Raw genomic sequence first — 27,602 nt, forward strand, 5'->3', positions numbered from 1 at the left:
TTCCATTTACTTTGCAATGGTACTATGGAACACTTACAAGCACCTTCACGTTTTAACTTAAAATGCCTGAAGTTTCTTGTCAGCAACTTACAAACACATCAGTCTGTACAGATGGAAGAGAGAGCTGATCACAAACTAACCCATGAACTGCTCACTCCAAACATCTCTAAATCTTTTTGTTTCAAATTTACAGGTGTCATTTTAGTCAGTTTCTACATTTCACAAGAAAATTAATTTCTCCCACATTCTGGTAAATGCACTTTTGCTTATTCCTGGTTACATATTGCCTGCAAAAAATTGAATGCACAGGAGCCCAAGTGCAGCAGAGCAACAATTGCTCCTCTCTCATCATGGAACTGCACGACCGTGACCAGGAAGACATGGTTCCATCACACCACCTCATGAGAGGTCTGCAAGCACATGGAGGTAACTAACAAACACCCTTGCTGGGTTTCTGAGAGTATCTCCCCATCTACCTGTTGGTTTCCAGACAGTGGAGCTATGATCAGGATGAGCAGCAGTAGAACCATGTTTAAAACATCTTTTCTTTTCATGTCTGCAGATACATAGATAGTAAAAATAAACTACATGATGTCTTGTACTCTGTGCCAATTAAACCAATGCAAAGAACTGTTACAAAATGTACAACAATCACAATTACCATTTCACTCCTCTCTAAATTTCTGATGCAACTCAGGATAAAGCCATTTTATCATAGAACAGCTTTTTATTAGCTGGTTTTCACCAGATGGGTATTGCAGCCCTCTCACACAATGAAATCAGTAACAGAATCTTCACTGGAAGCTCAGAAATGTGTTTACTTAATATACAAGAAAAACTTATTTACAACAATCAACACTAAACTATGTACAAAAAAATTACAAGAGACATTTCCATGGTAATCACTGTATAAATTAACACAATAAATAGGAGGGAAGCAGGTCCCATTCTTAAGGCACAAAACCTTCTTCCCAAGACTGTACAGGGATTCACTTGCTTCCCTATGCTTTTGACAGGATCACAGGAATGGCGGGGAGACCCCTGAGGAACAACGGTTGGTAGACGATGATATAGACATGCAGTCACTGCTGACGGTTGTAGAAAAACATCATTTTTCATCCTTTCCTTTTTCTTTTTACAGTACACACATCTTAAGATACAAAATGTTTTGTGTAAACAGTCTTTTTTTTTTTAATCACATAGATAGTATGCACAGTTTTAAATAATACTAAAACAACGAACAAAGCTGTCCATATGATTTGAAACAACATTCCCGGGACTGGCACTGAAGGCCTCAGCAGAGATGGAAGCTCCTGGGTGCTTGTGTGGCTCCAGCCAGGCTAGCACCTCAGGGCCCAGCAGCACAGCTCCCCTCTGCTGCAAAGAGCTGGCTCCTGCTGCAGCAGGGTATGTGTGCTCTCACCACTACGATACCATGAGCAAAACCAGAGACTGCATTAGGGCCAACAGCCCTCCCAAAGACAGCCCAGAGCAGGACACTGCTGAGAGCTGCTTCACAGGCCAAACCTCCCTTGAGTCTCCATTGCATGCAATCCCATTTAACTGAAACACCACAACACAGGGTACATTATTGCCCAGAATCTGCCATTAAACATACAGGGCAGTGCCAGAATGTGAGTACTAAAACCTCTTTCTGAGCAAAAGAAACTGTATGACCAGCTCACTTGCAGACACTGCCCCAGTATCACTGCCAAGGGTGAGGGATAATAAACAGAAGGTGCCACATGGCTTTCACATGAGGAGCAGTTTTCAAGAGACTAAACATATGTGTGACATGCCCACTTCTAGCTTCCCTCAAGTTGGTGTTTTACCCGAGACTGCAGGAGAGTCTCCTTTTTGGCAAAGCAGCAGATTTTTTACTGTCCTATTTCTTTCCTGAGTTTCTCTCCCACAGAAACTTACCAGTTGCCATAAGAGGACCTTGGAATAATGTAGCCCGAAGTTCAGCCTAGTTCCCTACTTTGCAGATAGCTCTCACTGATGTTTGGGACAAACTCTCCTCATCTAACCACAAAAATTCTGCAACAGGAATCTGCATTACTCCAAGACACACAGAGCTACGACCCTTTTGTTTGTTACAAATCTTAATAAATATGGAAAGGCACTCAGGTTAAATGCAAACCCCATTTTCTAGATTTTAAAAGAAGGCAGAACTCCCTCCCCACACTGGTAAACAACAGACAGGAATATACTGGCTATGAACCCTTTGATAAAATGTGTGTGTACACAAATAAGATCTGAACCCATAAACACAACAGATCATAAAAAGTAAAAAAAATTAAGATTGGCCTATGCAGGCATCATCACTCATAGCGATGGCAAATGGCCATCAGGCCTCAACCAGATATGACATGAATTAAGAAACATGCCTGAATATAAAATGTCTTTGGATTCCCCTATTACTCTGAGCAGAGAGGAGCTGCTTCTACCAAGGCAAGAACTGAATCCCTCAGGAATTATATGAGGCAAATGCATATTGCTTATGTATCTTTAACCATGAGGTTGCTTGGAGAAAGTTGACAGTAAGAACAGCTTCTTTACCACATAGAGGAACACACAGAGATCTCACCTCTTCTCCATTGCTATCACCTGCCCTGTGCTCCCTGCTGTGCTCTCCTGGGCAGGCACACAAATGTCCTAACCATGCATGCTGCTGGGGTTAGGCAATGAGGTGCATCTGTCACCAGCTACGCTTAGTGTAGGTTTCTCCTCATTCTCATGCAGACTCTGCTCTGTGCCTTAACAAACAAGTGGGCAAGTACAGTATGTCTACATCTCTTACTTATCTGATACCTCAGGAATTCAGTGCAGTGAGGGGGCCTGTACTGATAGAGAAAAAATATGGCTATTAAGGCAACTGCCAATATATAGACAGGAGAAACAAATGCTGGGGAGAGCTGAACACATTTCTTGCTCAGTCCCCACAGTATTTATAGCAGAAATTTTGCTAGCTGGATCAAGCATGTTTAGTCTTGTGTTGATTTCTCATGAGCAAGCCCTGATACCCACTAGGCTGAGAGGAGACACGGATGAATGACAACTAGTTATAAACAAATAGAATAGTCCATGGTGAAATCTTAAAGAATGCAATGGAGTTTGCCCATCATGAAATCAGCCCGTAACCTTTTTAAGCTGCCAAGTCTTTACATGAGATCACATGACTGACTGTTGTTAGAGCAGAGAGCTGATGTAAGTTAGATAAAATCCTTAAAAATAACAAAAGAACAATGATGTCCTCAAGGAATTACCTTTTATGCCACTATGTATGTGACTATTTTTCTGTCTGCAACTTTAGCCAGACAGGTCCCACTATGTAATAATAATAAAAATAAATACATACAAAATGACAAAGTAATTAAAAATTTCTGCTGTCTCTCCAGCTATAGAGAACTGAATGTCCCCAGATTCCCTTTGCAGTGATAAACATGGCAATATAACTAAGCATGCTGGTCTTCAGGCTTTAACAGTCATTCAGCTGGGGTCAGGCAGTTCCATGGAAATATGAAGAGCATCTAGGAACTCTGATTCAGAGGCACTAATTTTTCCATGCTCCACTGCTGGTGGTACCAAAGCCAATTCACCAACATACTGCCATTTTCATTGTGATGCTCATCTGCTCAGTAACAATCCTCCTCTCAGTGCACTTACAGGAGCTCTGATGTTTGACAGCACACATTATCTCTCTCAGGGGTACAACCCAGGAGAAGTTCAGCACCCTTATCTTTTGGTATCCATCTTGGAGTGAAGAAGCAAGGCAGCAAGAGAGAGAAGCAAGGGGGGAAAGCCACTAAAAGGAAGACAGGTGAAAAGGTGCAGGTACTACAGAGAAATCATATCGTTTTTTTTTTCTGTGACAGAAGTAGTCTTCTGTAATACAAGCTGAAGTAAAGAAACAGCTCTGCTGTTTATGGCCACGAGGGTAGCACTAAATGGGCAGGAAGACACTCCTGAACACTGCCAATCATGCTGCTCCCTCCCCTAAGACAAATTGTTCCATATCTCACTCCATTACACTACACTTCTCCACAGCCCGAGCAGTTAGCATTCCTCTCCCTTTCATGTGGTCTCCTGAAGATGAATTCAGACGGTGGAATATCACAGCTGATCTCCTGTAATCTGGCTCTCCGCAATTTTATCTTTTCTTACTGCCAGGAATTGTTCACAAACAATTGTTTGTGATGCCTGAAAACCTACAGGTTGTACCGTTGCCACTGGCTGGAAGAGCAGAGCCAGGTCCAGGGAAGACTCCTCAAGATGGTGCAAACTGCTGTTTGAACCACATGCATTGTTTGTTGCAAGGCATAAGTGAGTGAGAATCACTGGGTATTCATCGGCAAGAGGTCTGTACTGGCTTTGAATTTCTGATGCAAATTGCATGCAACTACAGACACATTAAAAAGGGAATAGTAAGATACAAGGACAAGCTTTGTCCCACATAAATGTTTTAAGATACAGGTGCGACACAGATGAGGGGAAAAGTTTTGGGTCTGAAAAGACTGTCAGATGCTCCTGAACTAAGACTGGCCAATATATCTTTTGCCCTGAATAATTCTACTGTGATGAAGTTATCCAGTAAAGGTAGCTGTGTTGTAATTCTCAGGAGTCTTGCACTGTCACTTGGAACCAGAACTTCCCATGTCGGATGACACAGTTCTTCAAACAGCAAGTGAATTCTCTTCTGGGAGGCTTTGCGTGGCTGCAGATAATTGGCCTCTTGCCTGGATACAGCCGTACCCCACAGGAAAAAAGGTAGCACCATGCTTGGTTGATATGAGCCCTGAACAGCTACAATTTGGCTGTTCAGTAGAGACAGTTGTGAGCACATCTGCTCTGTGAGGTGACTGCTGTGCAGTTAGGGGGAATGGTAGATACAAGCTGTGAAAACAGAAGTTAAACCTCGCTGGCAGGAATACTCCGGCTCAGCTCCTTGATTCCATGCAGTATCCTCTTCATGTGACCTACTTTGGTCACACCCAGGTCCTGGAAGAAAAGAGAAAACCTTACCTTAGATGAAAGGTAGGGGGGAAATTGCAGGTGGCCAAGCAATGTTTACAAATCTAGTCAGGCAGTTATAGAGAGAGGGAAAGCAACTGGAAAGATTACAAACCTGATGGTTATAAATGGAACCTCAAACCATGTGTCAAGAACTATCAGAGCATGACAGGGTAATGAACAGAGAACAGGCACAGAGCAACAGATAAACAACTGCAGAAATGCAAATTGCTTTGACTGTTAACACCAAAGCAAGAGAACAGAAAAGAGCACACAGATCTCAAGGGCCTAAGCTAGGAGCCAAAACATGCAGGAAGAACCAATCAGTCACGTCAAATAAACATGTGAACACTTGGGCACCATGCAGCAAAACACAAGCTGTAGCTGGCTGGCATGCAAAGGAAATCAACTACACAGATTTGCTACAGCAAACCTCAGAAGGGGAAGATGGTAAAAATCACAAATGAAGATCCAACGGGCATTCAGCAAATGCCATGCACTACTTTATAACAAAGTATTTTTCTGCAATATGCAAGTCACCAGACTGGTGACATAAGTCTCTTGCACACACAAAGAACCACCACTTTCAAATTTTCTCTGTAGAGAAAGCATCTCCTGGTGCAGAGATGAAAACTGGCACACTGTGGTTACTGAGCACTATTTTAAAAGATTCTCTCCATCTAGCAGCCCCATCAAAAATCACGATTGTTTTCTGTTCTTGTCACAAAGAAGTGTGATGATCTGTTTGGCCAGTCACTACACCACAAGAACCAAATTTTCCCAATCACAACATGTTCTGCAAAGATGGCACAGTAGCAAAGTTGAAATTTTCCGGTCCATCATTAAAATCAGAGACTCCCAGGAATACTATCTACAGACTGTGTGCTGCACTGTATTACATCTTCAGGAAGGTGTGACAGGATTTGACATCTTGTTCCTCAAGTTCTACCTCCCTGCTATTAAAAATCAGCTGACCTGATATGGTGAGAAAACAAAACGAGGCTGCAATGAACCCGGAATGAACAACGGGCAGACCACTTCCGAGCACATTCAGGACAGAAGGTCATGCAGATGCAGCTGGCTATTTCTCATGAGCCAATCATGAAAGTACCTTGAGGTCCCTCCGTTCGAGGTGCAGGAGCTCAGAGCCCCGGACGTCATGCCGGATGAAGATATCCTTATACTCACAAAGACTGAGATGCTCAAGCCAGGCCGCAACCTCCTCCGTTCCCCAGAGGTGAACTGTCAGAGATGGAAAAGCAGGAGTGCATTGAGTACCCAGAATCCCAGAAGACAGTGAGAGATGAGGACACCATCAGCGCTCAGTGCCAGAATAGGAGGGCAAGCAGTACCACAGCCTCAAACCAAAGGGAGGGCAAGGACTGGTAGCATGACCTACTATATCAAACAAAGGAGGTAGGACAGAGAAAGGTTAAGGGGCATTCTCTTAAGCAGAGGCTTGCTGCAGTAAAGCCACAAGAAACATTGCAGGTTTGTTTTAATGGGATTGGATATGGTTTTTAAAGTTTACCATGTTTAGGAAAAGTAAGTTCATTCCTTTGCTTACGATACAGCAAAATGAATGTATGATACATGAAATATATCATGAAGAATTAGTTTGCTATTACATACAAGCACTTTTGTTCAGAAAATGTGATGGCAACCTCTCTCCCATGATTTGAGGCAGAGAAGAAGAGTTCAGACTTCCATTTTGTTGCACAGCCCCTAAATAAGAGAATAAAGCTCCCAGGTTCTGGGAGACAATGAATGAGCACCAGGCTGTCAAACAGAAGACTGTACCCAGAACTCTGTGGCAGAGGACAGTACCCAGGAGCCCACAGAACAGGTAGTACTTCTGAAGTTTAGAAGAAAGTCTTCATGAGGAGAGTACAAACCAAAAATCAACTAACCCAACTAGAGAGAAAGTTTTTTTTGTTGATTAATAGCCAGGTTTTATCTATGATCAGTAGGATTAAAGGTCAGGGTACACCTGTGGTGATGCTGATCCCAGACAATTAAACATGAAACTTGATTAAAGCTTGAAGGTGAATCAATAAGAAAAACATCATTAACTGTATCACAGAGAATTCAGAGAATTAGCAGTGTAAAGACTGGAGTTGTGCAGACTTGGGCCCCACAGTCATTCTGATACTTAAAATGCCAAAATTCTCAAATTCACTTCACTAAACACTCCTAAAATATCCCTAAAAATATCTGGACATAGGCTGAATTCTTCAGAGGGTACTGCCTGTTTCTGCTCAGGAATATTTGTGTCGTACTGGGGGATTTAGACAGAATGGAGCAATAAGCTGCTTTGCCACATGAGAAAGACAGACTAGACTTTCAAGAAAAGGCAGATTCATGTAAAACAGAAGAAGAGCACTTGAGAGGAAACAGAGAACAGCTAGTGGTGTGACCACACTGATATGGCAGAAACACAGTGAAGAAACAGACTTGGTACCCGGCAATCCCATGCTACTATGAGCCTCCTTGTTTTTGTTGTTCTTCTCCTTTTTGAACTTGGTCACCAGCCGGAATTTGCCACTGCGGCTGCGTTTAGAATAATCCAGCATCTGGTTCTGTAAGAACAAAAAGGGAAAATCAGGCAGAGTCATACATTGACTGGAATGGACCGAGAACTGCCAGGCTCAGCTCCCTGACCTTGTAAGAGAGGAAAAAGATTTCTAAACTCATTCTGATCAAGACAGGAAAGGAAACAGGGAAAGCTGATCCCATGTCAGGCAAGGGACCTTAGCAGAGTATTTCTTTCTTTAGCCCTAGGGAGTCAAATTTCCTTCTTAATGATTTTTTCTTACATCAGTTGTATTATTCACAGGAAGTCAAACACTCAAAGCCAACTAGTGAAAAAGAGAACAGCTAAAGAAATATAGCCTTGGTCCTCCTCACCTCTTCGTCACAGGGCTCCATAAGCTGCCACAGCCAAGGGATGTCTACCAGTTTCCTCAGCTGGAGGTCCATGTCTGCCAGAGCTGCTTGGAGCTGTTCCTTCTGTGGAGGATCTAATTGCTGGATCAGAAATGGAAGCAAAGCAAAGTTAAAAGCCATATGGCCCAACACACAATCAGGCCTTTGCCTTGAAATCCCTAGCTAACAAATCAGTTCCTGCTTTTAAAAGGAAATGCACAGCAGGCACTCTGCCCAGACATTACCAAGTTAACAATTTGAATCTTCTGTGCTCCAAACTGCACACAAGTCAGTCTGACTGCTCATCATGCCTATGTAGCAACACCATCCTAATTCCTGTATGGTAATATTTAAACTGACTTGTTACAAAGACAAAGAAGACCAAGACCAGTGGCTTGCCAAGGCAACAGTAGCAGAGGAGAGAAAGGGAGAGGCTGCTCTGTGCTTCTTACCAGTGCCATCTTGCCTGCAAGCAGCAGCTCTGTCTCATTATGCATGGCTTTGACATTATTCACCATCTCTACAACAAGGCTGCAGTTCAGACCCTGTAGGGAAGCAATTTGTGCACAAATTAAGCTTGGAAATGCAGAGGTCTGAGCAGTCAAAAGGAAAAAGTCCTAGATAAGCAAGTCCTACTTTTGGTCAATCAGAAAGGAAAATGAGCTATGGGACAAAGACAAAACGGGAGATGCCAGGTGAGTGAAGTACCTCTGTAGACTTGGATTTAGCGTAGACTTTGTCCATAGACTTGGAGCTGGCATTGACAGCATGGGCAAGCTCCTGTTCCATGTCCTGATAGGATTGGGCTATTTCCCGAATGCTAAAGAGAGAATTACAGATTTCATCAGCATATGCTAAAAGCAGAAGTTGTTTTCTGACTGGGTATCTCCTTTGAATACCCATCTGAATGACAAGAGCAGGGAGAAAGCATGGAAGGAATGCAGCCTCTGGCAAAGCTGGGCAATTTTCCCTGCTGTAGTGAGCATGCATAGGCAAAGGAAGGCAGATTTCACATTAGAACTCCAGGTGCATATTCAATTCTGCACACAGGTTGAGATCAGTTTGAAAAATGACCTAGACACTTTAGTGTGGTCATGGTGGTGTGAAAAACAGCTGCACTTCTGCAGGTTAACTAACACTTCTCTGATGTGTCTCTGGGAATTTCCTCTCAGATGCCCAGATCAAGGAGCTGAATGTCCAACTAAAGGATGAGGAGATCAGCATATAGTGACTTCCTCCACAAGTCTTTGCTGAGCATCAGGGGTTGCAAGAACTCAACTTGTCATTTGAGCTCCTAGAGAAGTTTTTGTTTCATTCCCGATAAAAATCATTGATATTTAAAGATAATGGGCTCTTTCACAATTAAAGGATTCCTGCTGGCTCACGAAAGTAACTTTTATTTTTTGTCCAGAATGGCCAAAGGAAATGTATACAGTTTCAGTCCTTGTGCAGCCGGGACAGTGCACAATGAATGATGGTATGCCCAGTGACATTTACCAGCACTATGAAAGAGTGAACAGAAATATCTCCAGGAAAAAGGACTAGGAAAGAACTTCAGGCACCAAAGGAGGGCTCTGTTCACCAAAAGCAAATTGAGTCCTACCTGTGGATCAGAGCACCTGCAGCTTGACCAAACTGGTTGATCTGGGTGGATTCTTCTTCGGACATGATCTCTGGTTGCAGAGAGAAAGAGGAGGGTCGGGACAACTCACACTTCTGTTTGTCCTCCCAGGACTTCAGGGTGCTCTCAAATGCCTAAAACCACAGCAAGCAAACTATAAGATACCTTGTAAACATCCTATAAAAAACAATAACTGTGCCTATACCTGTAAAACATGTAGATCTGGTAGAGACACTTCCCATTGCAGGACTCAGTTATTCAGCTGATGATAACTTTGCTAACTAGCTGTCTGGGCTGAAGTTTTCCGTGCCACATGCTTGCCTTGGCTCAACTTTTCCTTAAGGCCAGCTTTAGCCAAAATTGCAGGCCAGTTCTAAGGGCCAGACCAGCAGAACCCACCAATTCCCCACTGGTGGCAGCCTTTTCTTTGAGCAGCTGTATCACCTCTACATTTCAGTATTACTGTGACATCTCAGAGCTGGAATTAAGTATGTTCAAGGCTCCTCTTTATCTAGAAGTAAACTGTGCCTCCCTGGTGGGCGGAGCAGCTCAAATCAGAACTAGGACCTGTCCCATTTACACCCTTACCGATATTCCTGCTGGAATATGCATATATATATATATATATAGTTACATATGCAATGGTGATCTCAAGGATGGCAGGAAAAATAAAGATAAGCCAACAATCAAGACAAAAACAGAATGTTGTTCTGCAAAACTGGAACCTCTTCCTCAGCAGCAACTCCATGCTTGCAAAACTGGGTCTGCAAGCAATGAGGAGTTGGATGGCACAATCATAGCCATGTCTTCAGATGGCCTAACACACAGCACAGTCACTATAGGACCTGTGTGACCTCTCTACCTCTTTGTGCTTCACTCCACCTTTCCCATCTTACCCACAGGTAGTTTGACTCTCCTTTTCTCCCTCCCACCTTTTCTGCAGGAATCCTGTCTCTCCTCTGTGCTATCTCCTTTGGTCACTTCCCCTCCAAGTCTCCATGTGACGCTGCAGAAACTCTCTCCAGAAAAGACTGTGCACTATTCCTGTCTCATCCTCTCCCACAACATTTGCATCAAGGGGTGATAGGACAAGGAGCAATGGTTTTAACCTAACAGAGGGCAGATTCAGGCTAGATATAAGGAAGGCATTTTTTATGATGAGGGTGGTGAAACACTGGAACATGTTGCCCAAAGATGTAGATGCCTCAAACCTGGAAATATTCAAGGTCAGGTTGGACAAGGTCTGAGCAGGACTTCCCTGCTTATGGCAGGAAGGTTGGACTTAGTGACATTTAAAGGTGCCTTCCAACCCAAAACATTCTGTGATTCTATGATCAAAATGTCCTTTTCCAGCTCAAAGGGTCTTGGGTATTGCCCTGATCTACCATAACAGGGGCTCTGTATGCCCACCTTTGCTTTCTTTTCATACTATCATACTTGTAACTTCCTGCCAGACAATGTGCATCAGGCCTATATCAGACTGTTTTCCTTTTTTCCTCTTCATTATTCTCTCTTTTCATGTTAGGCAGCAGGTGAGTCCTTTGTAGAGGACTTTGATTTGTTCTGGAAGCTGGATAAAGAGGTGTTATGCTGGAAAGTATTAACAGCTGCTATCAACCAAACTGTCTGTATACAGAGCTGCAAGGAACTATAAAGCCTATTTGTAACACAGCAAGGCCTTTATCTTTCCTCTAGCTTTACACCGTTCAGGAATACAGTAAACCAACTAGGACACTTCCTTATGTGCTGGTATTCATCAGATATAAATTATGACATGAGAAAGACACATGCTGCTGAACAAGGTATAAGGCAGTGCTTTACTTGGTCAAGAAGGTATAAGCCACATCTTGAACAATAATGAGAAATTAAAACAATGAGCAGTTTTCTCTAGACAATCCATGGCACTCAGTGAAGCAGGCATCCTGTGGAAAAAACAGCATGCAGGCGTGTTAAGGAACACTGTCCCAAGGTACCTAGACAAGGAAGCAAAATAAGCTTGCATAAACAACCTAACTTCTGTGATTTCCCAAGTGGAGAATGCAAGTTTAACCATGTTCTTCCAAAAAAACGCTATGGGATGTAGTAAAATACACTTCTTAGAGATAAGCTCACCATGCTCCCTGAGAGTATGTGCCATCGAAACGTGTCTGTACTACACAGTATATGCAAAGCTGCTCTTACCCTGTCTCGAGTGAGGGTTTGTGCCCTGTTCTTATGAACAATCCAAATGTAACCTGGAGGCTGGATCCAGGCTTCTCCATCCACTTGCACAGGAACTCCCTCTTCTCCAAGGATTGCTATCTTCACTGTCCGACACTGCAAATGATTGAATCAGAGAAGCTCTAAAATGTTGGTTTTCCGAAAGCATGAGACAATCTCTTTCTTTCCAAAGCACTTCTCCAGGTACTTTTTCTTTGGTGCTACTAGAGGCACATGTGCCTGAGTGGCAGGGCATGCCTTGCCCTTGTGCAGCAGGGACCATTTGCTGTGTGTTTGGACAAATCTGTACTTGAGTTGCAGGTCTAACTCCTACCAAAGGAGTGCTAGCAAACAATTCTGTGCCCAAATTGCCCCTGAATATGCTCATTTTCAGCCCTGGTAGATGCTTTGTCCATGGACCAGAGAGAGCACAAAGGAGGGCTTTACTGACTGGCAAAAATATCACAAAATGGATTATGGGGGAGACAAGAGCTCACAAAAGCAATTGATACCTGTGCAATTCGATGATGCTGTAGGTTTATCACCCGTGACACTGCCATCTGCATGCTACCAAACACTGCTACCACCTCCAAAATCTTGTCATCAAAGGAGGGGGCTGTAAATGTCTACCCAGATAAAAGAGAGAGAGAATTCAGTTGACATACAGCTCTGCTGGAGACCTTTACCCCCTTTTGGTGCAGATCTGGGGGTTGGCTTTCAATTGTACTACTTAATCTGTATAAAATTAACAGCTGAGGCTAGAAGGTAAAGATCTGCAGTGAGAGAAACAGGAGCCCCAGTATTGTCACTAGGCTTCCAGTGACAGCTAAAGTATCATTCAAACACAAAGGCTGTAGGCCACAAAACAGTCATTATTCTTACGAGAGTAGGCACTTTTTCATCTCAAATGTAAAATGTTTCTGACTGGATCTAGCTCCATTTGCCTTCAAGGGACTTTACCACTCAGACAGTCTGAGGACAAGGTGAATCTCAAGCACCTCCTGGAAGTCCAAATGGTCTGGTTTTGTTTGTTTGTTTTCTGAGTCATTATAGCCTGTTGGGTGTGAAGCTGCTGAAGACTGGATTTCAGTATCTTATTCGTTTCACATAGCAGGTACGTGCGCATGGGCCCCTTGCCCTCTTCTTCCAAGCACTACTCTCAGGGGCTGTCCCTTCAAAAGCAAGAGTAAAGTAGAAACATTTCCCATACTGCCTTAGAGAATACTCACATCATCTTCCTTGGTTCCCCCCCAGAAGTTGGTGCCTCCTGCATAGCTGGGAATGTTGAGTACAGCAATTCCCTGGAGACTGGGCAAAGGGATTGGCCTCCCATCACACTGCACAGAAAAGAAGGCAACATTACTCTCAACACAGCAGGACCCCCTCCCACAGGAGCACATGCTCCAAGAACAGAAAACAGCCCGCACAGCTTAGTAATAAATTACTCCCATTTTCTCCAGCTTACTCTTGCTTTAGCAGGGTAGAATGTATCCACTCATGTCTCAACAACCACATCTCTTTCGGCAGCACAGATTTTAGAGAGATGCTGTTGCTTCTTTTCCCCAGACAGGAATAGCGCACCTATGAGACGCTTGGCAAAGCCTCTTGGTTTATTCTTCAAGAAAGGGGAATAAAAGTCCTGAAACACCTATGCAGTCTGCTGTGATGAGGGTCTCTTCCACAAGGTACTTGTTTATGCTGTACATGGCCTATACAAGAATACTTCTTTTCTAGTTTGATGCGCATTATAGAGTAGTTACACTGAGAGCTTTACACTGCACCTACTATCTAAAATGATGTATTCACATGAGATACCACATATAACAATCTTACCTATGCTAAATACTGAGTAGGGACAGCTAATACTTTCCCACAGAATGACACTTTATGGGCTGAGAATACAAGTCACCTTGCAGAATCAGAAGAAGCCACTTTTAGCTAGCTCAGGGTGAGATACAGCAAGTACATTGTATCAGGCAGGCAAGGAAGAAAAACCCTAATGTCAGCAAATAGAATCACTACACCAAAGTTCAAGTGTTTGAAGGGCATCCCAGTTTTAGGAACAGAAGAGAATGCTAATTCCTCACCTCCAGCAAGACTTTCTGCTCCAGGTTTTTATATGTTCTGTGTAGCAGCTCCTTGGTCCCCAGTACTCCGTACCACATCATGTTTTTAGTACGACTTCTAAGGAGCCAAATTAAAAGAGGAAAAGCACAGGCATTTACCTTTTCACTTAGAAGGAAAAATAAAACACAAAGAAATGCTATTTCCTACATCCTAAAACACAAAGGTGCTTTGCTTTCAAAAGGGTCAAGCACTCAACATGGTCACTGCATGTGCTTGGAAACTACTCCCCTTTAAATTAATGACAGATAGGAACTGAGGATAACTGAGTAACACATGCTACCAGAAAGATACACAGATTCCCTTGGTACAGAACCTGTTTATTACCTCATGCACCAGGACATCAACAGCATTTTGCTGTACGAGCTCAAGTATAGCAAATGTACCAATCACACATAAAGCATCCCAGGTATTCAAAAGGCCAAACCTCATGGTTTATATTAAGTTAGAATCAAGCCAAAATCAGCGTCCACAGCAGTTAGAGCTGAGATGTGCTTCTTTCACAGCTAAACAGCAAGTCCAGTAGTAAAATCTGTGAGATCATGAACAGAACCAATGCACTATATCCATACCAATGTAGCTACTCAAAGATCCTAATACTAGCCACAACAGCATAATGAATCAGCAATAAATCAGTAAATTATCTCCTCCCTCATGATTTTAAGCCTTAAAGGAGGATTATGCAGACAAGAATGACAATATAAGCTAATTGAGCATACTTGTACACAATCTGCTTCAAAACCGCACATAAAGTGGTTTCAGTCACTTTTGGCAGTGCCCAAAGGTCAGCCAAAGCCAAACCCACCTGCATTTCTCTGGGTGTTCATCACGCTTGTTGTTGAAGTCCAAAGAAATCTTTGCATCCAGACCAATTCCAAAATAATTATTCATGACACACTTCTCTGTGTAACACTCACTGCCAAACAGAAGAACAAAACTCCCATTTGGTATACAGCTCACATGCCTCCTCTAGCCACTTCATAATCCTTTTACATAAAATGGTGAAAAAGAAGAACACTGTATGCCAACATGCTCTGATAAGCACTGCTGGGAAATGCCTAAAACCCACAAGGAATACCATAGAAGTAGCTACTGATGAGCAGAGGATCCTGGCCTGCAGCCTCTGTCTGCAAGACTCCACAGCCAGGATTTGCACAGGAATTCTCCCCTTGCCACAGAAACTCAGAAGCCTACACTTCATTTACAAAGAGCTGGTCACCACATTGTGCAAAAGGTGTCACGAAACATTAGCAATGCTAATTGCGCCTATATATACACACACACACATATATATATATTAGGTGTTACCTACAGAAAGCCTGACAAATGAGCTCAAATGTGTCAGCCATTCATCTCAGGGGCACTGAACCCCATGCAAAAAAATGTAAAAGTCATTGTATCACTGGGCTTTTACTGGTAAACAGTTTAGCAGAAAGAGCCTGAGAAAGCCTTCACATGGTATTTCCCACCTGCTTCCCCTGTAACTGTGTGCCCATGACCTTTCTTGGACCTTCATGCTGAAAGGGTAGTGATTTCCCCATAGGTTCCTCTTCACTAACTAGAAGCCAGACTCATCTCTGAGTCTAGGGGGAAGGCTGATCTAGATCTCATTCTCACTAGACCCTAAAAATGCATAACGCATAACCACACGTATATAACTGCATGTACTGACCCTCACTGGCACTCAGCATATTAATTCATTCATGTAACCCTGGGCTGCTGCAGCCCATTATTTAGCTCTATAAACTAATCTACTGCTCTGCTGAGGTCCACTTAGAAATACACACTCTTTCCCTGCAGCCTCCTGGACATACTCACAGGTTTTCAGGCTCAGAGTTAAAGGGATCAGCATGGATCAACAATCGGCTGATGACAGAGCTCCCAGGTAAAGAACCAGACATACCAGCACGGATATCTGTAGGAATATTGACCACAGGGAAGAGCATGATTGGTAATAAGCAGAAAACAGGTAATTTCAATCTCAGAGACAACAGAGCAGAACATATTAACTCTTGTTGTTCACTGTGGAAAGCAAAGAGCAATAGTGCTTTCTTCCACTACAGATGGCTTAGCTCTCTCAATAAAGAGAAGGGTTTCTGAGGCCACCTGCAGGGGTTTTGATTGACATGGTATCACCTAAGGCCAGCAGCACAGTTGTAACAGACACATGGAAACGGGAAATAGGAGTGTGTTCAGCTTTTTTGTTCCAGGGTAACACATGCAACATCCTTGCTTCAGTGAGGAAAGACAGAGTAGGACTCAAGTTATTCTTCAAGTTGTTCAAGAATTACTCCCTCCTGTTTCTTAAATGATTAGCTGGCGACACAGAAACAGTAGATTTGTTAAAGTGAAAGGAAACAACCTTCCTCCAGAAAAAACAATTTGAACAAGTAATCTGAGGGAAGAAGCAGAAGGACAGTACCAGTGATGGGAAGTTGCTACACAAGATGGGGGAGGTTTGAATTCTGCTGGGCGTGTGCACCTCCAGTGACTTCAGCCTTCACATGAAGGGACTGCTCCTCTCAGTCAGTGGCTGCCACTCTTCAGATACCTCTCAGCAGCATTCTACCAGTGTTCTTAAGGTTACTCTGAGCTTAGTACTTCCTTGTAATTGGCATCTAAATTCTGCCACTGCACATCTATGTCTAGGTCTCAGCTACAAACTGGAAAGAGCTACAGCTCCCTCCAAGTCTCCACTTTTCAGCCCTAGTGGAAAGTTATCCAGCAATGAATTTCTCTTTAATTTGACCATGCACAAAAGGACATCAGGCAGGTCAACTTCATGCTTTTATGTGGAGACTGCAGCCTGTGCTGCTGTCACCCGTACCCCAGTTGGCTGCCTCAGTGGGAAGTGGCAGGTGTTACACTTACTTGGGTAGAGAATTTTTGTGTTGAGCATTGGCAAGTTGTCTCGGTTTCCTGTCTGGGGAGGAAGAGATGCAGAGCTGCCCAGTGACAAACTTCCTTTGTTTATTAGTCTTTCACAGGGAGACTTGGATGCTGTAAAACACAACAAACACATGGCTATAGACAAACATAACACTGTGATTCAGACCAGCACATAGCAGCACAGCCCAAGCAGCAAGGCTGGGTTAGGAAGCACACAACAGCAAAACACTGCAGCAGCCACCATAAAACAAAAAGCTGACAGAATCAGTCATTAGGAGACAGAGATGTGGCACATGTGCAGCCAGAAAAGCTCACAGACAAGAGGGACCAAAATGCCCCATTCAAATATTAGAAATGGAGATGAGAAAAAGCTGGTGCCAGCACTACAACAGACAGGGTAATTAGCTTCCAATCAATACTCAGATAAGTTCCAAATAAATCTGCAGTGATCAGGGAGCTCTAATAAATTACTCACATAATACAGGTATTAAAGCAAATTGGCTTCTGGTCTCTTGTCATCTGCAAACGATGTCAGAGGCTTACAGGGAAATGTCATCAAGTAAATGACATGAAAAATGCTCAAGACCAATCCTGTCAAGCAGTGAAAGCCAAGAGAACCCAGATTACTGGCTAAGGTGCAAGAAAATTTGTGAATCCTAGGCTCCAGATACTAAGTTCACAGACCAGCCATCAGAGATGTAGTGAAGTGGGGTGTATTATGCACAGGCTAGAGCCTAGAAATGTGCAAGGCCTGGCATCTGAAGGGCAATCATCCAAAAATTAGAGAAAAACAGAACCTGGAAGGTGACACATGTACCACCTCCCTCACTTTTTATAACTAACAGAATTCACAGGCAAGATCCGCATGGTGGCAGCCCCAGAGCAGTACCTTTCCGCTGGCTCCTCCTTTTGGACACTCCATAGCTGCTGCTGTGTGATGACTGCAAGGAGATCTTATCCTCATTCCTCAGTTCCTTGCCCTCTTCAGAGGCTGAGAGGCTAAGGAGGAAGCCTTCTTGCTCCTGGGTCTGGGCATTCTGCTCATCTACAGCTGTAAGGAGAGAGAAAGTGAGTGCCTCAGCTCTTCTAGAAAGGAACATCTCCCACTCATGTAAATAACAATAAGATGGAAGTCTAAAGGCCTCAATTCCTTAAAGGAAAGAACAGAAATAACAGAAAGCTTTCCTACATCATTTGCCTCAACTAAGCTCCGCTCTGGAAAGCTTTCGGAATGGGGCTGGCTTAGCCTCCTGTTTTCTTTGCTGATCTCTTTAGCAGTGAGGTTCTAACCAGAAGTGTCCACCTTTGATGTTACAGGTATTCAGGCTCCCTGAGATGTAAACTGTGCTACAGGTGATAGGCTTCTATTTACCTGCATTTAAATGTTGCCAGAAGTTCTAACCAGATGGATATTAAATGATTAATGATTTTTCTGTTTGCTTAATCTGTACTGGGGCAATAGGATAAGCCACTTGAAAAGAGCAATTAGACACACAGTCAGGGGGAAGAAAATAGCAGTTGGTAGAAAGCAATACAAAGGAAAGAACTGAATTACATACTTTGGAAGGAGAAAAACAGTTTGGAGAAGTTAAACAAATACATTTGAAATGTAACTGAAGTTTGCCCAAGAACTGGTAAGAAATAAATGCCAGTATGTTGCCTGAAGAAATCAAGCTTCCTTTGCATGCAATCGACACGCTTTCCTCTCCAGCAACCCCTCACCAGGTACAGCCCTGAGCTGATCTGCTAGCTCACTGCCTCTGCAGGGAGACAAGCCCAGCTTCTTTCAGTCTCTTCCCCTCCCTTGTGCTGACTCTGGAGTTCATCAAAACTATCCACAAGGTAATCCAAGCCCAGCAGAAACAGCAATGCTTCTTGCTGGATTAAGCAAATTGGTTGAGCTCTAAAAGAACATCAAATTGGCATAAGGTAAGCAGCAGTAAACTGGGACTGCAGTGACGTGAAGAACTCTACTTCATAAGAAGCAGGCTGGCCACCCTACTTCCATCATCTCATATAACTTCACCTTCAGGATAGGATGGATGCAATATTGAAATGTTGGAAATCCAAGCAATATTACAATTCTGTGTAACTTACTACACAGATGCTTGTAGTGCACATTTAGGTGTGCGTGGATGTCACATCTGCAACTTCAACGCTTTTATCTACAAAATAGGCTGTTAGGTACTTCCTTTGGTCTAAGTTAAACCACTGAGTTTATGACTAACATCTGGGAGACTGACGCCTTTCAAAGGAAATGGAACTCTGAGTTATGTGTATGAGTGGGCTGGAGAGAGATAAGGGTCAAGATGTGGAGAAAAGGGTCACATGCCTAAGAAGTTAACACTGGAAAAGAACTGATTTGCCTCAAGGTGCAGTATTAAAACATTTTCCCAGTTACAATGCTAGTTTAAGAAGTCCCTGCCCTCTCCTGCAGTTGTACCACTGCACCACTGCACTGTTTTGCTGGCCTCTAATATGAAAAGATTTCTGAAACAATCCAAGTTAAAATATTTAAAGTACTTTCTTTCTAGGTATTTTCAGATCTGTTTCAGGGCAAGGCCACACAAACAGTTGTGCTGACACAGTCGTGGTATGGGTGGGGACAGGCAGTAAATACAAATGAACAGAGTGTGGGAAGGTAGTAACTTCCTAAACCAGTCCAATGGGAGACAAGGTATCTTGAACTTCGGGCCCATTTACCAAGCAATGTTTCAAACAGGTGGGCTTGGCAGAGATGATACTGAAATCAAATAGCCAGTCTTTCTGAATAGCTTCTGTAGCTCAGGACACCTGTCTTTAATTAAGAACATGACTCCCCTACGGAATAAAGGAAATGTATACTTTTCAAGAGCCTGTAACAAGTCACAAGCAGGACTCCAAACAGGTTACCTTTTTCTGCATGCTCTATTATCTGACGAATGGCTTTTTTCAAGCTGTTGGCTCTCAACATGAGCTGTTCTCGGGGACGAAATATCTGGGGCCGTGCAGTACATGACAAGCCCACTGACTGGTCGCTAGAAGAATCACAAGCACTGCCTGATCCATCACCATCTTCAGTTTCCTCTGCAATGGTGGGAGGAGGGTTTGGCAGAGATGAAGATGCTTGAGATTCATCATTCAATGTCTTCAGCAATGAGTCAAGCTTCTCCTTCAAGACAGAGCACTACAAGGAGAACAACAACATTTGCTTATAACTAACAGTAGACTGGGTACCTCATTCTTTTAGTGCTTGCTGAACTGCTGCTGTATTGGTTCTCTGAAAACAGCAGTTTTTCACTTCAGAAGTAGAAAACAATTTTTCCAAGCTTACCTTCCTGGCCATGGCCTCTGATTCCTCTGAGCTCTCTGTTGCCTTCTCATAGGCTTTCCCTACTCGAGCCACAAAATCCTTCACTGTCTCACAAAGCACCCTAGACAAAGAAAGTAATGAAGAGAAAGTCACACAAGGATTGTCTGAGGATTTTCAGAGTGCAACTTTCACTTAGAGCAGTTGTTCTCTAAGTACTCACTTGGCTGAGGAGATGACCACTGAGTGTTGGTCAGACGTCAAAATTTTGGACAAATGAGCAGCCACAGAATCTTCATAGAAGAGAATCTTCTGCACCTGGAGACAGGCAGAAAAAGGCCACCCAACATCACAACATATGCAGTGTAACCCTGGCTCCCCAGAGAGTACCCATCCTTCTACAGGTTCTTTGGCCCTGGAGAAGTTCTGTTGTTCAGGTCTCAGTCCTGAATCTGATGAAGAAACTAATTCTGAATCGTCATCAGCACAGTTCTTAAAGTCTCTGACCAACTGTGGATCTAAAACTATTTTTGTATGACTGCTATGCAGCTTTCCACAATTTCAATGACTTCAGGTCATGACAGCAAATAAAAGTCAATTGTTTCCTCTCTGTCCTCTTCTAAAGCATCTTCTTCTCATCCCTCATTACAGTTGTTGACTCTAGTGACCCAGCCTCCATCCTTCTCCGTAATATTTCATTAACTTAAAGCTCCCAGGTCTTTGTAGCTCCTGCTACATCAAAGTCATGGCTTAGGCCTGCTCCATTTGAGCTCAACATTGCCTCCTATTTTGTCTGTGCTGAGGCTGTTGCTCACAGTCTGCTGCCCTCTGCATCTCATGACATACCTCAGAATCCTCACTGAAATCTTCAGTGACTGTAGAAGTGGAGGCCTGGCGGGGGAGTTTGGTTTCATAAACCATGATGCTCCACCTATTGAAAAGGAGGGATCACACTTGTCAGTACAAGGTAGATGATTTCCTCCTTTATCCAAAGCACGCAACAGGTTAGAACTGTAAAGCAGAGCAAATTGCACTTTGGCTAAGGCACGATTGATGTATGGAAGCCACAGGGGTGCAATGGAACTGCAGGGAGGCTGAACTGGGGGAAGAGGGAAGGATAACACTATGAAGAAGTCCCCTACAGCACAAGGAACTTTTCTATATTTCCTCCCTCTCTCACAGAAATATGGGCATTACAACATAATAGATGCCAAGATGCAACTCTAATGACAAGAAGCATTTTTAAATGTAGAAACATACATAAGCAATATTAATACTAGGGTTAAATATATCAGTTACTCTATCCAGCTTTCATCTCTAGGGCAAGCTCAAGATAAATTGGTTCAAATTTCAAGATAAATGGTTCAAAAAAAATAGCTTAAAGAAAATAAACCATGACTGTAAGGCTAACAGAATCAACTGATGAGAACTCTAGAACTCAAAACAGGACACTGGACATCAGACAACTTTACTCATTACTATTCTGATGCACTGACACAGAAAACGAGACTATGTCTTGTTGCTAAAGGGGGACAGAGAAGAAGAAACATTAACTGGCATTAATAAGAAGTCCAGCAGGTGGGCAAAATCAAGAACTGGCCAGTTATCCTGGAAGGGTATTTTCACACAACTCTTGAGGGCATTAGTGATGGTTACCCACCTGTCCAGCATTTTGGTACTGGCCCTCTCCAGCTTCTCCAGGATCTGTGGGAGCTGGGTATCATCATCACAGGCAGACCCCCACCCTAACACACGAGCAAGGTCATTCCCTGTTCCCAAAGGCAGCACTCCCAGCTGGCACTGCATTAGAGAAAAGGAAAGAAAAACTGATATTCAAATGGGAACACACAAGCCACAAACAGCCACAAGTAACATGACTGATTCTTTACACAGACCAGTCATTGAGAAACAGCTAGTCCCAGGGTGAGGAGAAAGTAACTGGGTGGGGAAAACAGCCAGAAGAGCAGGCAAGTAAGGAAAAATGTCCTCTACTGAAGTTGTTAGTTGAGAGAGAAGTGTGTTACAGCTACCATCTCGAGGAGCACCTTGCTGAAAGTAACCCCTCCTACAGGTGTATTCAGTCAACCACCAGGTGGTGCTATTGCCGCTTCTGTAAAATCAACATAGACGTCTCCAAGACAAAATGGAAACTAAACATTGCATAGATACCTCTGCCCTAATGAAGTTTCTGTCTATCCTAAGACCCAGAAACTACACCAGACAATTAAAGGGAACAGATGAGGCGCATCTTGTGGAACTCCCAGTTTACTAACTGCAGCCCTCTCCAAATGTAAGCCTCTGCTGGCAATGGAGCACGAGTAATTCAGAGCTACTTCAAAAGCTGGATCATGTAAGAGAGAGTTGTGGAGGAGCACTGGAGATAGGAATAATTAGTCCAGCACTACTTCTTGCAGGAAACTACTGCAAGAGCACTGCTGAGGTAAGCTTTCAGTAGCTTCAGTCCTCAGGCAAACTACATCTGTACAATCAAAGAAAGTTCTCTTCAACCTATGCTGTTGAAACTACTTCAATCCTTCATCCAACCAAGCTCTTTGGGCAGGTACCTGCTTGTGAAGATTGAGGCTATCAATTTCGGAGAGAACCCAGCCAACACTTCCGTCCCCACCGCAAACTAGAATCCGGAAAGTGTCAAATTTCTGGAATAAGCGCAAACTACGGAGAAGGGAAAGAAAAAAGCAGGAGGGAAGAACAATCGCTGTTACAGAAAGAAACGATAAACAATTCCAATCTAGGCAATAAATATAGCAGATCTGCTTAAAGTAGGCTCTGATTTTGCAATGAATATGGGCCACTGTCAGATTACAGATTAGTTAAAATTATTATAAATAAGAAATTATAAATACAGTGAAGGATTTACAACAGCTATTCACTAAAGAAATATGTCCCAGACACACTCTTCTACTAAAGCAAGGCACTTTTGTCTGAACAGAAGAGGAAACAAGCATGTGATAGCTGATTATCCACAGAACTAATTCTTTTCTGCAGATTTGCTGTGTTAAGCCTAACGCTAGTTATTTGTCACTGTTTGGAGTGCTCTGATGTCACTGCCTTTGCACTAAGGCCACACAAGCTAAAGTAATGTTTCGAGAGTGGGAACTTTATGCAGTCATTCAATAAGCAAACAACTGTAAGAGGCTGTGAAGTCTCACAAGCTTTAGTCCCTCTTCTGGGAAAGCAACATAAGTCAATGCTCTGGTGCCTTGTCTGTGCCACAGGCAGGCAAATAACTCACCAGCAAGACAACTGTGACTTTCTCTATTCACCCTTCCCAGAATATTAAAAACAACCTCTTCTTAAGCTGTTTGAAACTGCGCTTCTTACTGAATATGTTAATATGTTCTAGAACTACTGCCTGCTTTTATTTTGGTTTTGTAGATTTATTACCTCATAAACAGGATTTGCTATAATGCATGGAAATCCTTATTTCTTTAGGCATTGCTGACACATAAAAAATGGCTGTCAGAATGACATCTTATGGTATAGCTTGACTGGCAACAGCTGAGAGTATTTAAATCATCAAGCAGCAGCCTTTACCATGTACCATCACTTCCTTTTTAAGAAAGCATCCAAGAGCAGCTACTTCAGAAGTGTGCACCACAGCTTGAGAAAATTACTGATTCCCTCTCTTGCCTTCTCTTCTGCTTAAAAGCAAAATTCCTCTCTACAGTCACCCCAACTCGGGAGAAGAAAAAGAGTATTTAAAAGGTTTCTGTAAATTATTTATCAGCCAAACACATCCCCTGGACAGTATGTTGTGGTTTTAAAGGCCAGCGTTTTGCAATGCAATATGGCAAGAAACCACAACCGTTCTGAGAAGAGCAAAACCTAATGGTCACTCATCCATCCAGGGGTGGACATTCCTAGATTTAACACCCTGCATCTACAGATCTCAACCACAGACTCTGAGCCACATTTAGACATATCTGAAGGAAATTCACCTTGTGTTGCCCTAACTGTAAGAAGCACCCACTCATGATAAAATTTACTCAAATATGAAGCAACAGAGAAATATTTGGAAGGAGGCAAACTAGAGAGCAAACTTTTTGTCTTTTTTTAAACTGAGTTGCAGAAATACCTTCAAGGAATTTATTCCACAGTGCTCACTTTTTTTAAAATCCATAGATATTCTAGTGTAAGCTGGCAGATAAGACTGAAATGTCATCTGTACCCCAGTGCAGAACCAACTTTACCAAAAGCACTCGTAAGTGATGTTTCTCCAATATCATCACCACATACTTCCCAAGCTTCCCAGGTTATCTCTGGATAAATCTCATTTTGACAATATTCATTTGCTACCTATGACATCTGTTCACCCAATTTAAGTGAAGTTATCTCTCACGATGCCTGTTAGAAGTCTGTCTGCTGACAAGTTTTCTTCTGTATTCAAGCTTTCCATGTTTGGTCTTCTTCCAGAGGAGTGTTTCTGGAATTCCCCCAAACCTCCTCAAGCTGTCCTGCTGTTACTGATGGATGGAAATAATAACCTTTTTCAACAACATTTTTGGCTTTAGCTAACCAATAACACTAAACAGAGAGAGGGGAAAACCCCTCCAAACTTCATGTGTTCAGTCTTCTCTGAGAAATAGGTTCCTTGCTATCTTTGTGGACGAGTTTACAATCAAATAAATCACTCATACTTTTCTGGTGTTCACAAGGAACGGGTACTTCCACACAGTATCTGCTTACCCAAGGTGAGGTCCACCATTCATGAGGTCAAAGACTTGGGCTGGATTCAGTAGCTGTTTGAATCTTCGTAGAAATTTTACACCTTGGTTGTCTCCACTTTTTGAGTTAACAAATACTAACAAAGGGCTTGTGCAAGAAGGGGGACAAGTAGCTTTCCAGAAACCTGTTGGGGGGGCAAAAAGGGAAGGGAGAGGGAGGAAAAACCAAGAGATGTAAAGCTGCCTATGGAGATGAAGAGAGAAAACAAGACCCCAGAGCCCAGGACAGCTATGAGGAAGCTAATACTTTTCTTGTGCTTACAGCACTCACTGGATAGATGCCAAATGCGCAGAGCCCTGAACCCAGCACGAACCACACCTTGTGCTACCAAATGTTATGCTTATCTCCTAGCAGTATGCCAAAATCTTCAGCTTTTCCAAAGTTCCTGAGCTGCTTCTGCAATATAGCTGTTCTCAATAAATTTTAACAGCTGCATTTCAGCAAATACTGATGTTACAGGGTAATAAAGCAAATAAAACCCAAAGCAAACAGTTCACTGCCATATTTCAGCAATGTCTTCCAGTTTGGAATTTCAGCAACACCAAAACAGAATATTCAGATGAATTAATGCCATTAATACTGTTAGCTGAAGGGACTGGGACTGAGAGGAAGGGAAAGGCACTACTTACTAACTCTACTTACCATCTGAATCAATGCTGTTAAGAGCAGTAGGAGGAATCACAGATACTTTGCACAGCCCAAGAGGGCACTTGTTTGGCAACAACTCTTTACACGCTGTATGTACCTGAAAACAGCACAAAAAGTCGAAGAATTAAAACAAACCATTCAAACCCTTTGGGGTGCTGTGGTATAACTCATAAAGTCTCACAAGAGGTTGTAAAGAAAGAGCAAAAAAGGAAGAAGGACTGAAGCCAAGGAAATGTCAATCAATAAAGTTACTTCAAGAATTATCTAATTAGTCTTCTACTAACTCTCCTCCTTCCATTAGTGTGTACTGTTTCTGCCATTTCAACTTATGAGACTAGCACTTTGAGAGCTGAGAGGACCAAGTAGCAGATTCTGTGGTTTTAAGAGTTTTCAGCCATTCTGCTTTCAAAATCTGAGCCTCAGTTGAGAGGTGAGAAATAGCACAAAAGAAACACCTAGGGATTCAAGCAAACCAGAATTCAAAAACAAAGCAGGAAGACATGAGGGATATAGCAGAAGAAGAGATTAATCAAGCCACCCAATGAAAAAGGGAATACAAAGCAGAGTAGGCACTTCAATCATTTCTGGTACACAAAGACTGCAAAGTAAAGGATTTGCATTATAAAAACGTATTTGTGATACTTCTCTTACTAGTATTATAGACAACTGGAAACATAGTAAGATCTGCATCACTGCAGTGATCAGGCAGGAGAAGCCTATGGGAAGGGAAACTGCTATTATTAAAATAGCTTAGTATTTTTTATTGCCCTGTTTTCTACTACCTTTTCAACTTGCAGAAATGACAAATAATGATTCCAGCATCTCACAAGGCATTGATTCATAACTACTGTAATTAGATTCTCTATGAAAGCTCACTATCAAAAGAAAATGAGGTTGCAGAGAAGTCAGATACTTCTTATGCATCACAATGATACTTTTCAGCACAAATTTAAATTCCTCTCTCTCTTGCAGGCTGTTTTATCATCTGGAGAAAGAACAGTAAAGTCCTTCATGGCAAATACTGATAGCACAGTTAGGGATTTCTTTTTAAGTAAATGTCATTAAAAAAAACACACCACAGAGCTGATCAAAGACTATACTTTTATTGAAATGATCATGTTTATTCAACTCACCATGGCTTTGCACCAAAGGCAGCGCCAGTCTTGCAGTCGCAGGACACTGCCACAAGTTTTATCACACACAGTGCACTTGGCACTCACAGGCAGGTTTCCTTCCAGCCACTGATGTGGCATTGAGATCTGCAAATGGTACAGAGGGAGAGAAGTAATGTGGACTTTTCAGAGTCCAACTCAAGGGCACAGGATGCCCTGAGGCACTGAGACATAGAGGCAAGTCTTTATATGCATTGTTTAAGGGCAGCAAAGACAGTTTCTAGGAAACACCTGAGGATGTCTTTTGCCTTCTCACATCTTGCACAAGCACAAAAAGACCAAGTGACTCACCCCAGGGTACCCAAGAAACACCTACTGGCATCCATCAGACATCCCATATGCTAAGGTACTGTTCCAACCACTCATTTATCTTCCTTTTGCCAAAAATTGCACCAGGCTGCCTGTACTTACAATCACTTAACCTCAGCTCCCCCAGTCCATAACAGGAGGGTTTTCCTATTAGGAAGTCCTTGCTAACCTGGTCAGACTTATCACACAGAATATCGTGTTCTGACAGTAAAGGCCTTTTCCACACTGCAAACACACAGAGGCAGAATCTGCTGCCTTGTACAGTCAAGAAAGCTGTAGATGCTGTGCTTCCACATCAAGGTAAGGCTGAAAGAGTTAAGACTAACACCTACCCCATCTTCATCCTCGATGATATCCTTCCCAATAGAGGCCAGAGTTGTCCACTTGCAATTATTGGTTGCCCGCACAGCACACCGCTTGTGGGCTTTAAACTTGCACACTAGAGAGGAAGAGAATATATTAATCCTGTCTCAGAATGTGTAATGTGGCAGTCTGTGCAAAAGCTTTCCCGAGTGACTATATCTGGCTCCAGAAGCAAGCATGGGCACACACTACCCCTGTTAGCACTGCCAAAACTATCTGCTCTAAGCATCTTGAGTAAGATGAGCTAGCTATTTATTCCTACCTTGTCACTTTTGCCAGCTGCTTGTACAAAGCTTAGTTATCA

At 42.8% G+C, this 27,602-nt stretch overlaps 1 protein-coding gene across 1 annotated transcript in view; it reads right to left on the reverse strand.

Annotated features, from left to right (window-relative positions):
* Positions 1-791: 791 nt before the first annotated feature.
* The window catches only part of DGKD (diacylglycerol kinase delta), a 59,957-nt gene continuing 33,146 nt past the window's right edge, over positions 792-27,602 (reverse strand). The window contains exons 6-30 of the mRNA XM_031043653.2: positions 27,268-27,374; positions 26,588-26,713; positions 25,449-25,551; positions 24,768-24,930; positions 22,625-22,733; positions 21,721-21,860; positions 20,907-20,991; positions 20,284-20,378; positions 20,085-20,184; positions 19,664-19,937; positions 17,661-17,822; positions 16,754-16,882; positions 15,701-15,797; positions 14,688-14,798; positions 13,846-13,942; positions 12,988-13,095; positions 12,271-12,384; positions 11,741-11,875; positions 9,542-9,693; positions 8,647-8,758; positions 8,391-8,483; positions 7,921-8,040; positions 7,475-7,592; positions 6,125-6,255; positions 792-5,001 (exon numbers count right to left, since the gene is read on the reverse strand). Of these exons, the coding sequence (XP_030899513.2) occupies positions 4,912-5,001; positions 6,125-6,255; positions 7,475-7,592; positions 7,921-8,040; positions 8,391-8,483; positions 8,647-8,758; positions 9,542-9,693; positions 11,741-11,875; positions 12,271-12,384; positions 12,988-13,095; positions 13,846-13,942; positions 14,688-14,798; positions 15,701-15,797; positions 16,754-16,882; positions 17,661-17,822; positions 19,664-19,937; positions 20,085-20,184; positions 20,284-20,378; positions 20,907-20,991; positions 21,721-21,860; positions 22,625-22,733; positions 24,768-24,930; positions 25,449-25,551; positions 26,588-26,713; positions 27,268-27,374 (3,071 nt within the window). The 3' untranslated portion in view covers positions 792-4,911. The remainder of the gene's footprint in view (positions 5,002-6,124; positions 6,256-7,474; positions 7,593-7,920; positions 8,041-8,390; positions 8,484-8,646; positions 8,759-9,541; positions 9,694-11,740; positions 11,876-12,270; positions 12,385-12,987; positions 13,096-13,845; positions 13,943-14,687; positions 14,799-15,700; positions 15,798-16,753; positions 16,883-17,660; positions 17,823-19,663; positions 19,938-20,084; positions 20,185-20,283; positions 20,379-20,906; positions 20,992-21,720; positions 21,861-22,624; positions 22,734-24,767; positions 24,931-25,448; positions 25,552-26,587; positions 26,714-27,267; positions 27,375-27,602) is intronic.

This window comes from Melopsittacus undulatus, chromosome 6 (genome assembly GCF_012275295.1).
Source record: "Melopsittacus undulatus isolate bMelUnd1 chromosome 6, bMelUnd1.mat.Z, whole genome shotgun sequence".
Taxonomy (NCBI): Eukaryota; Metazoa; Chordata; class Aves; order Psittaciformes; family Psittaculidae; genus Melopsittacus; species Melopsittacus undulatus.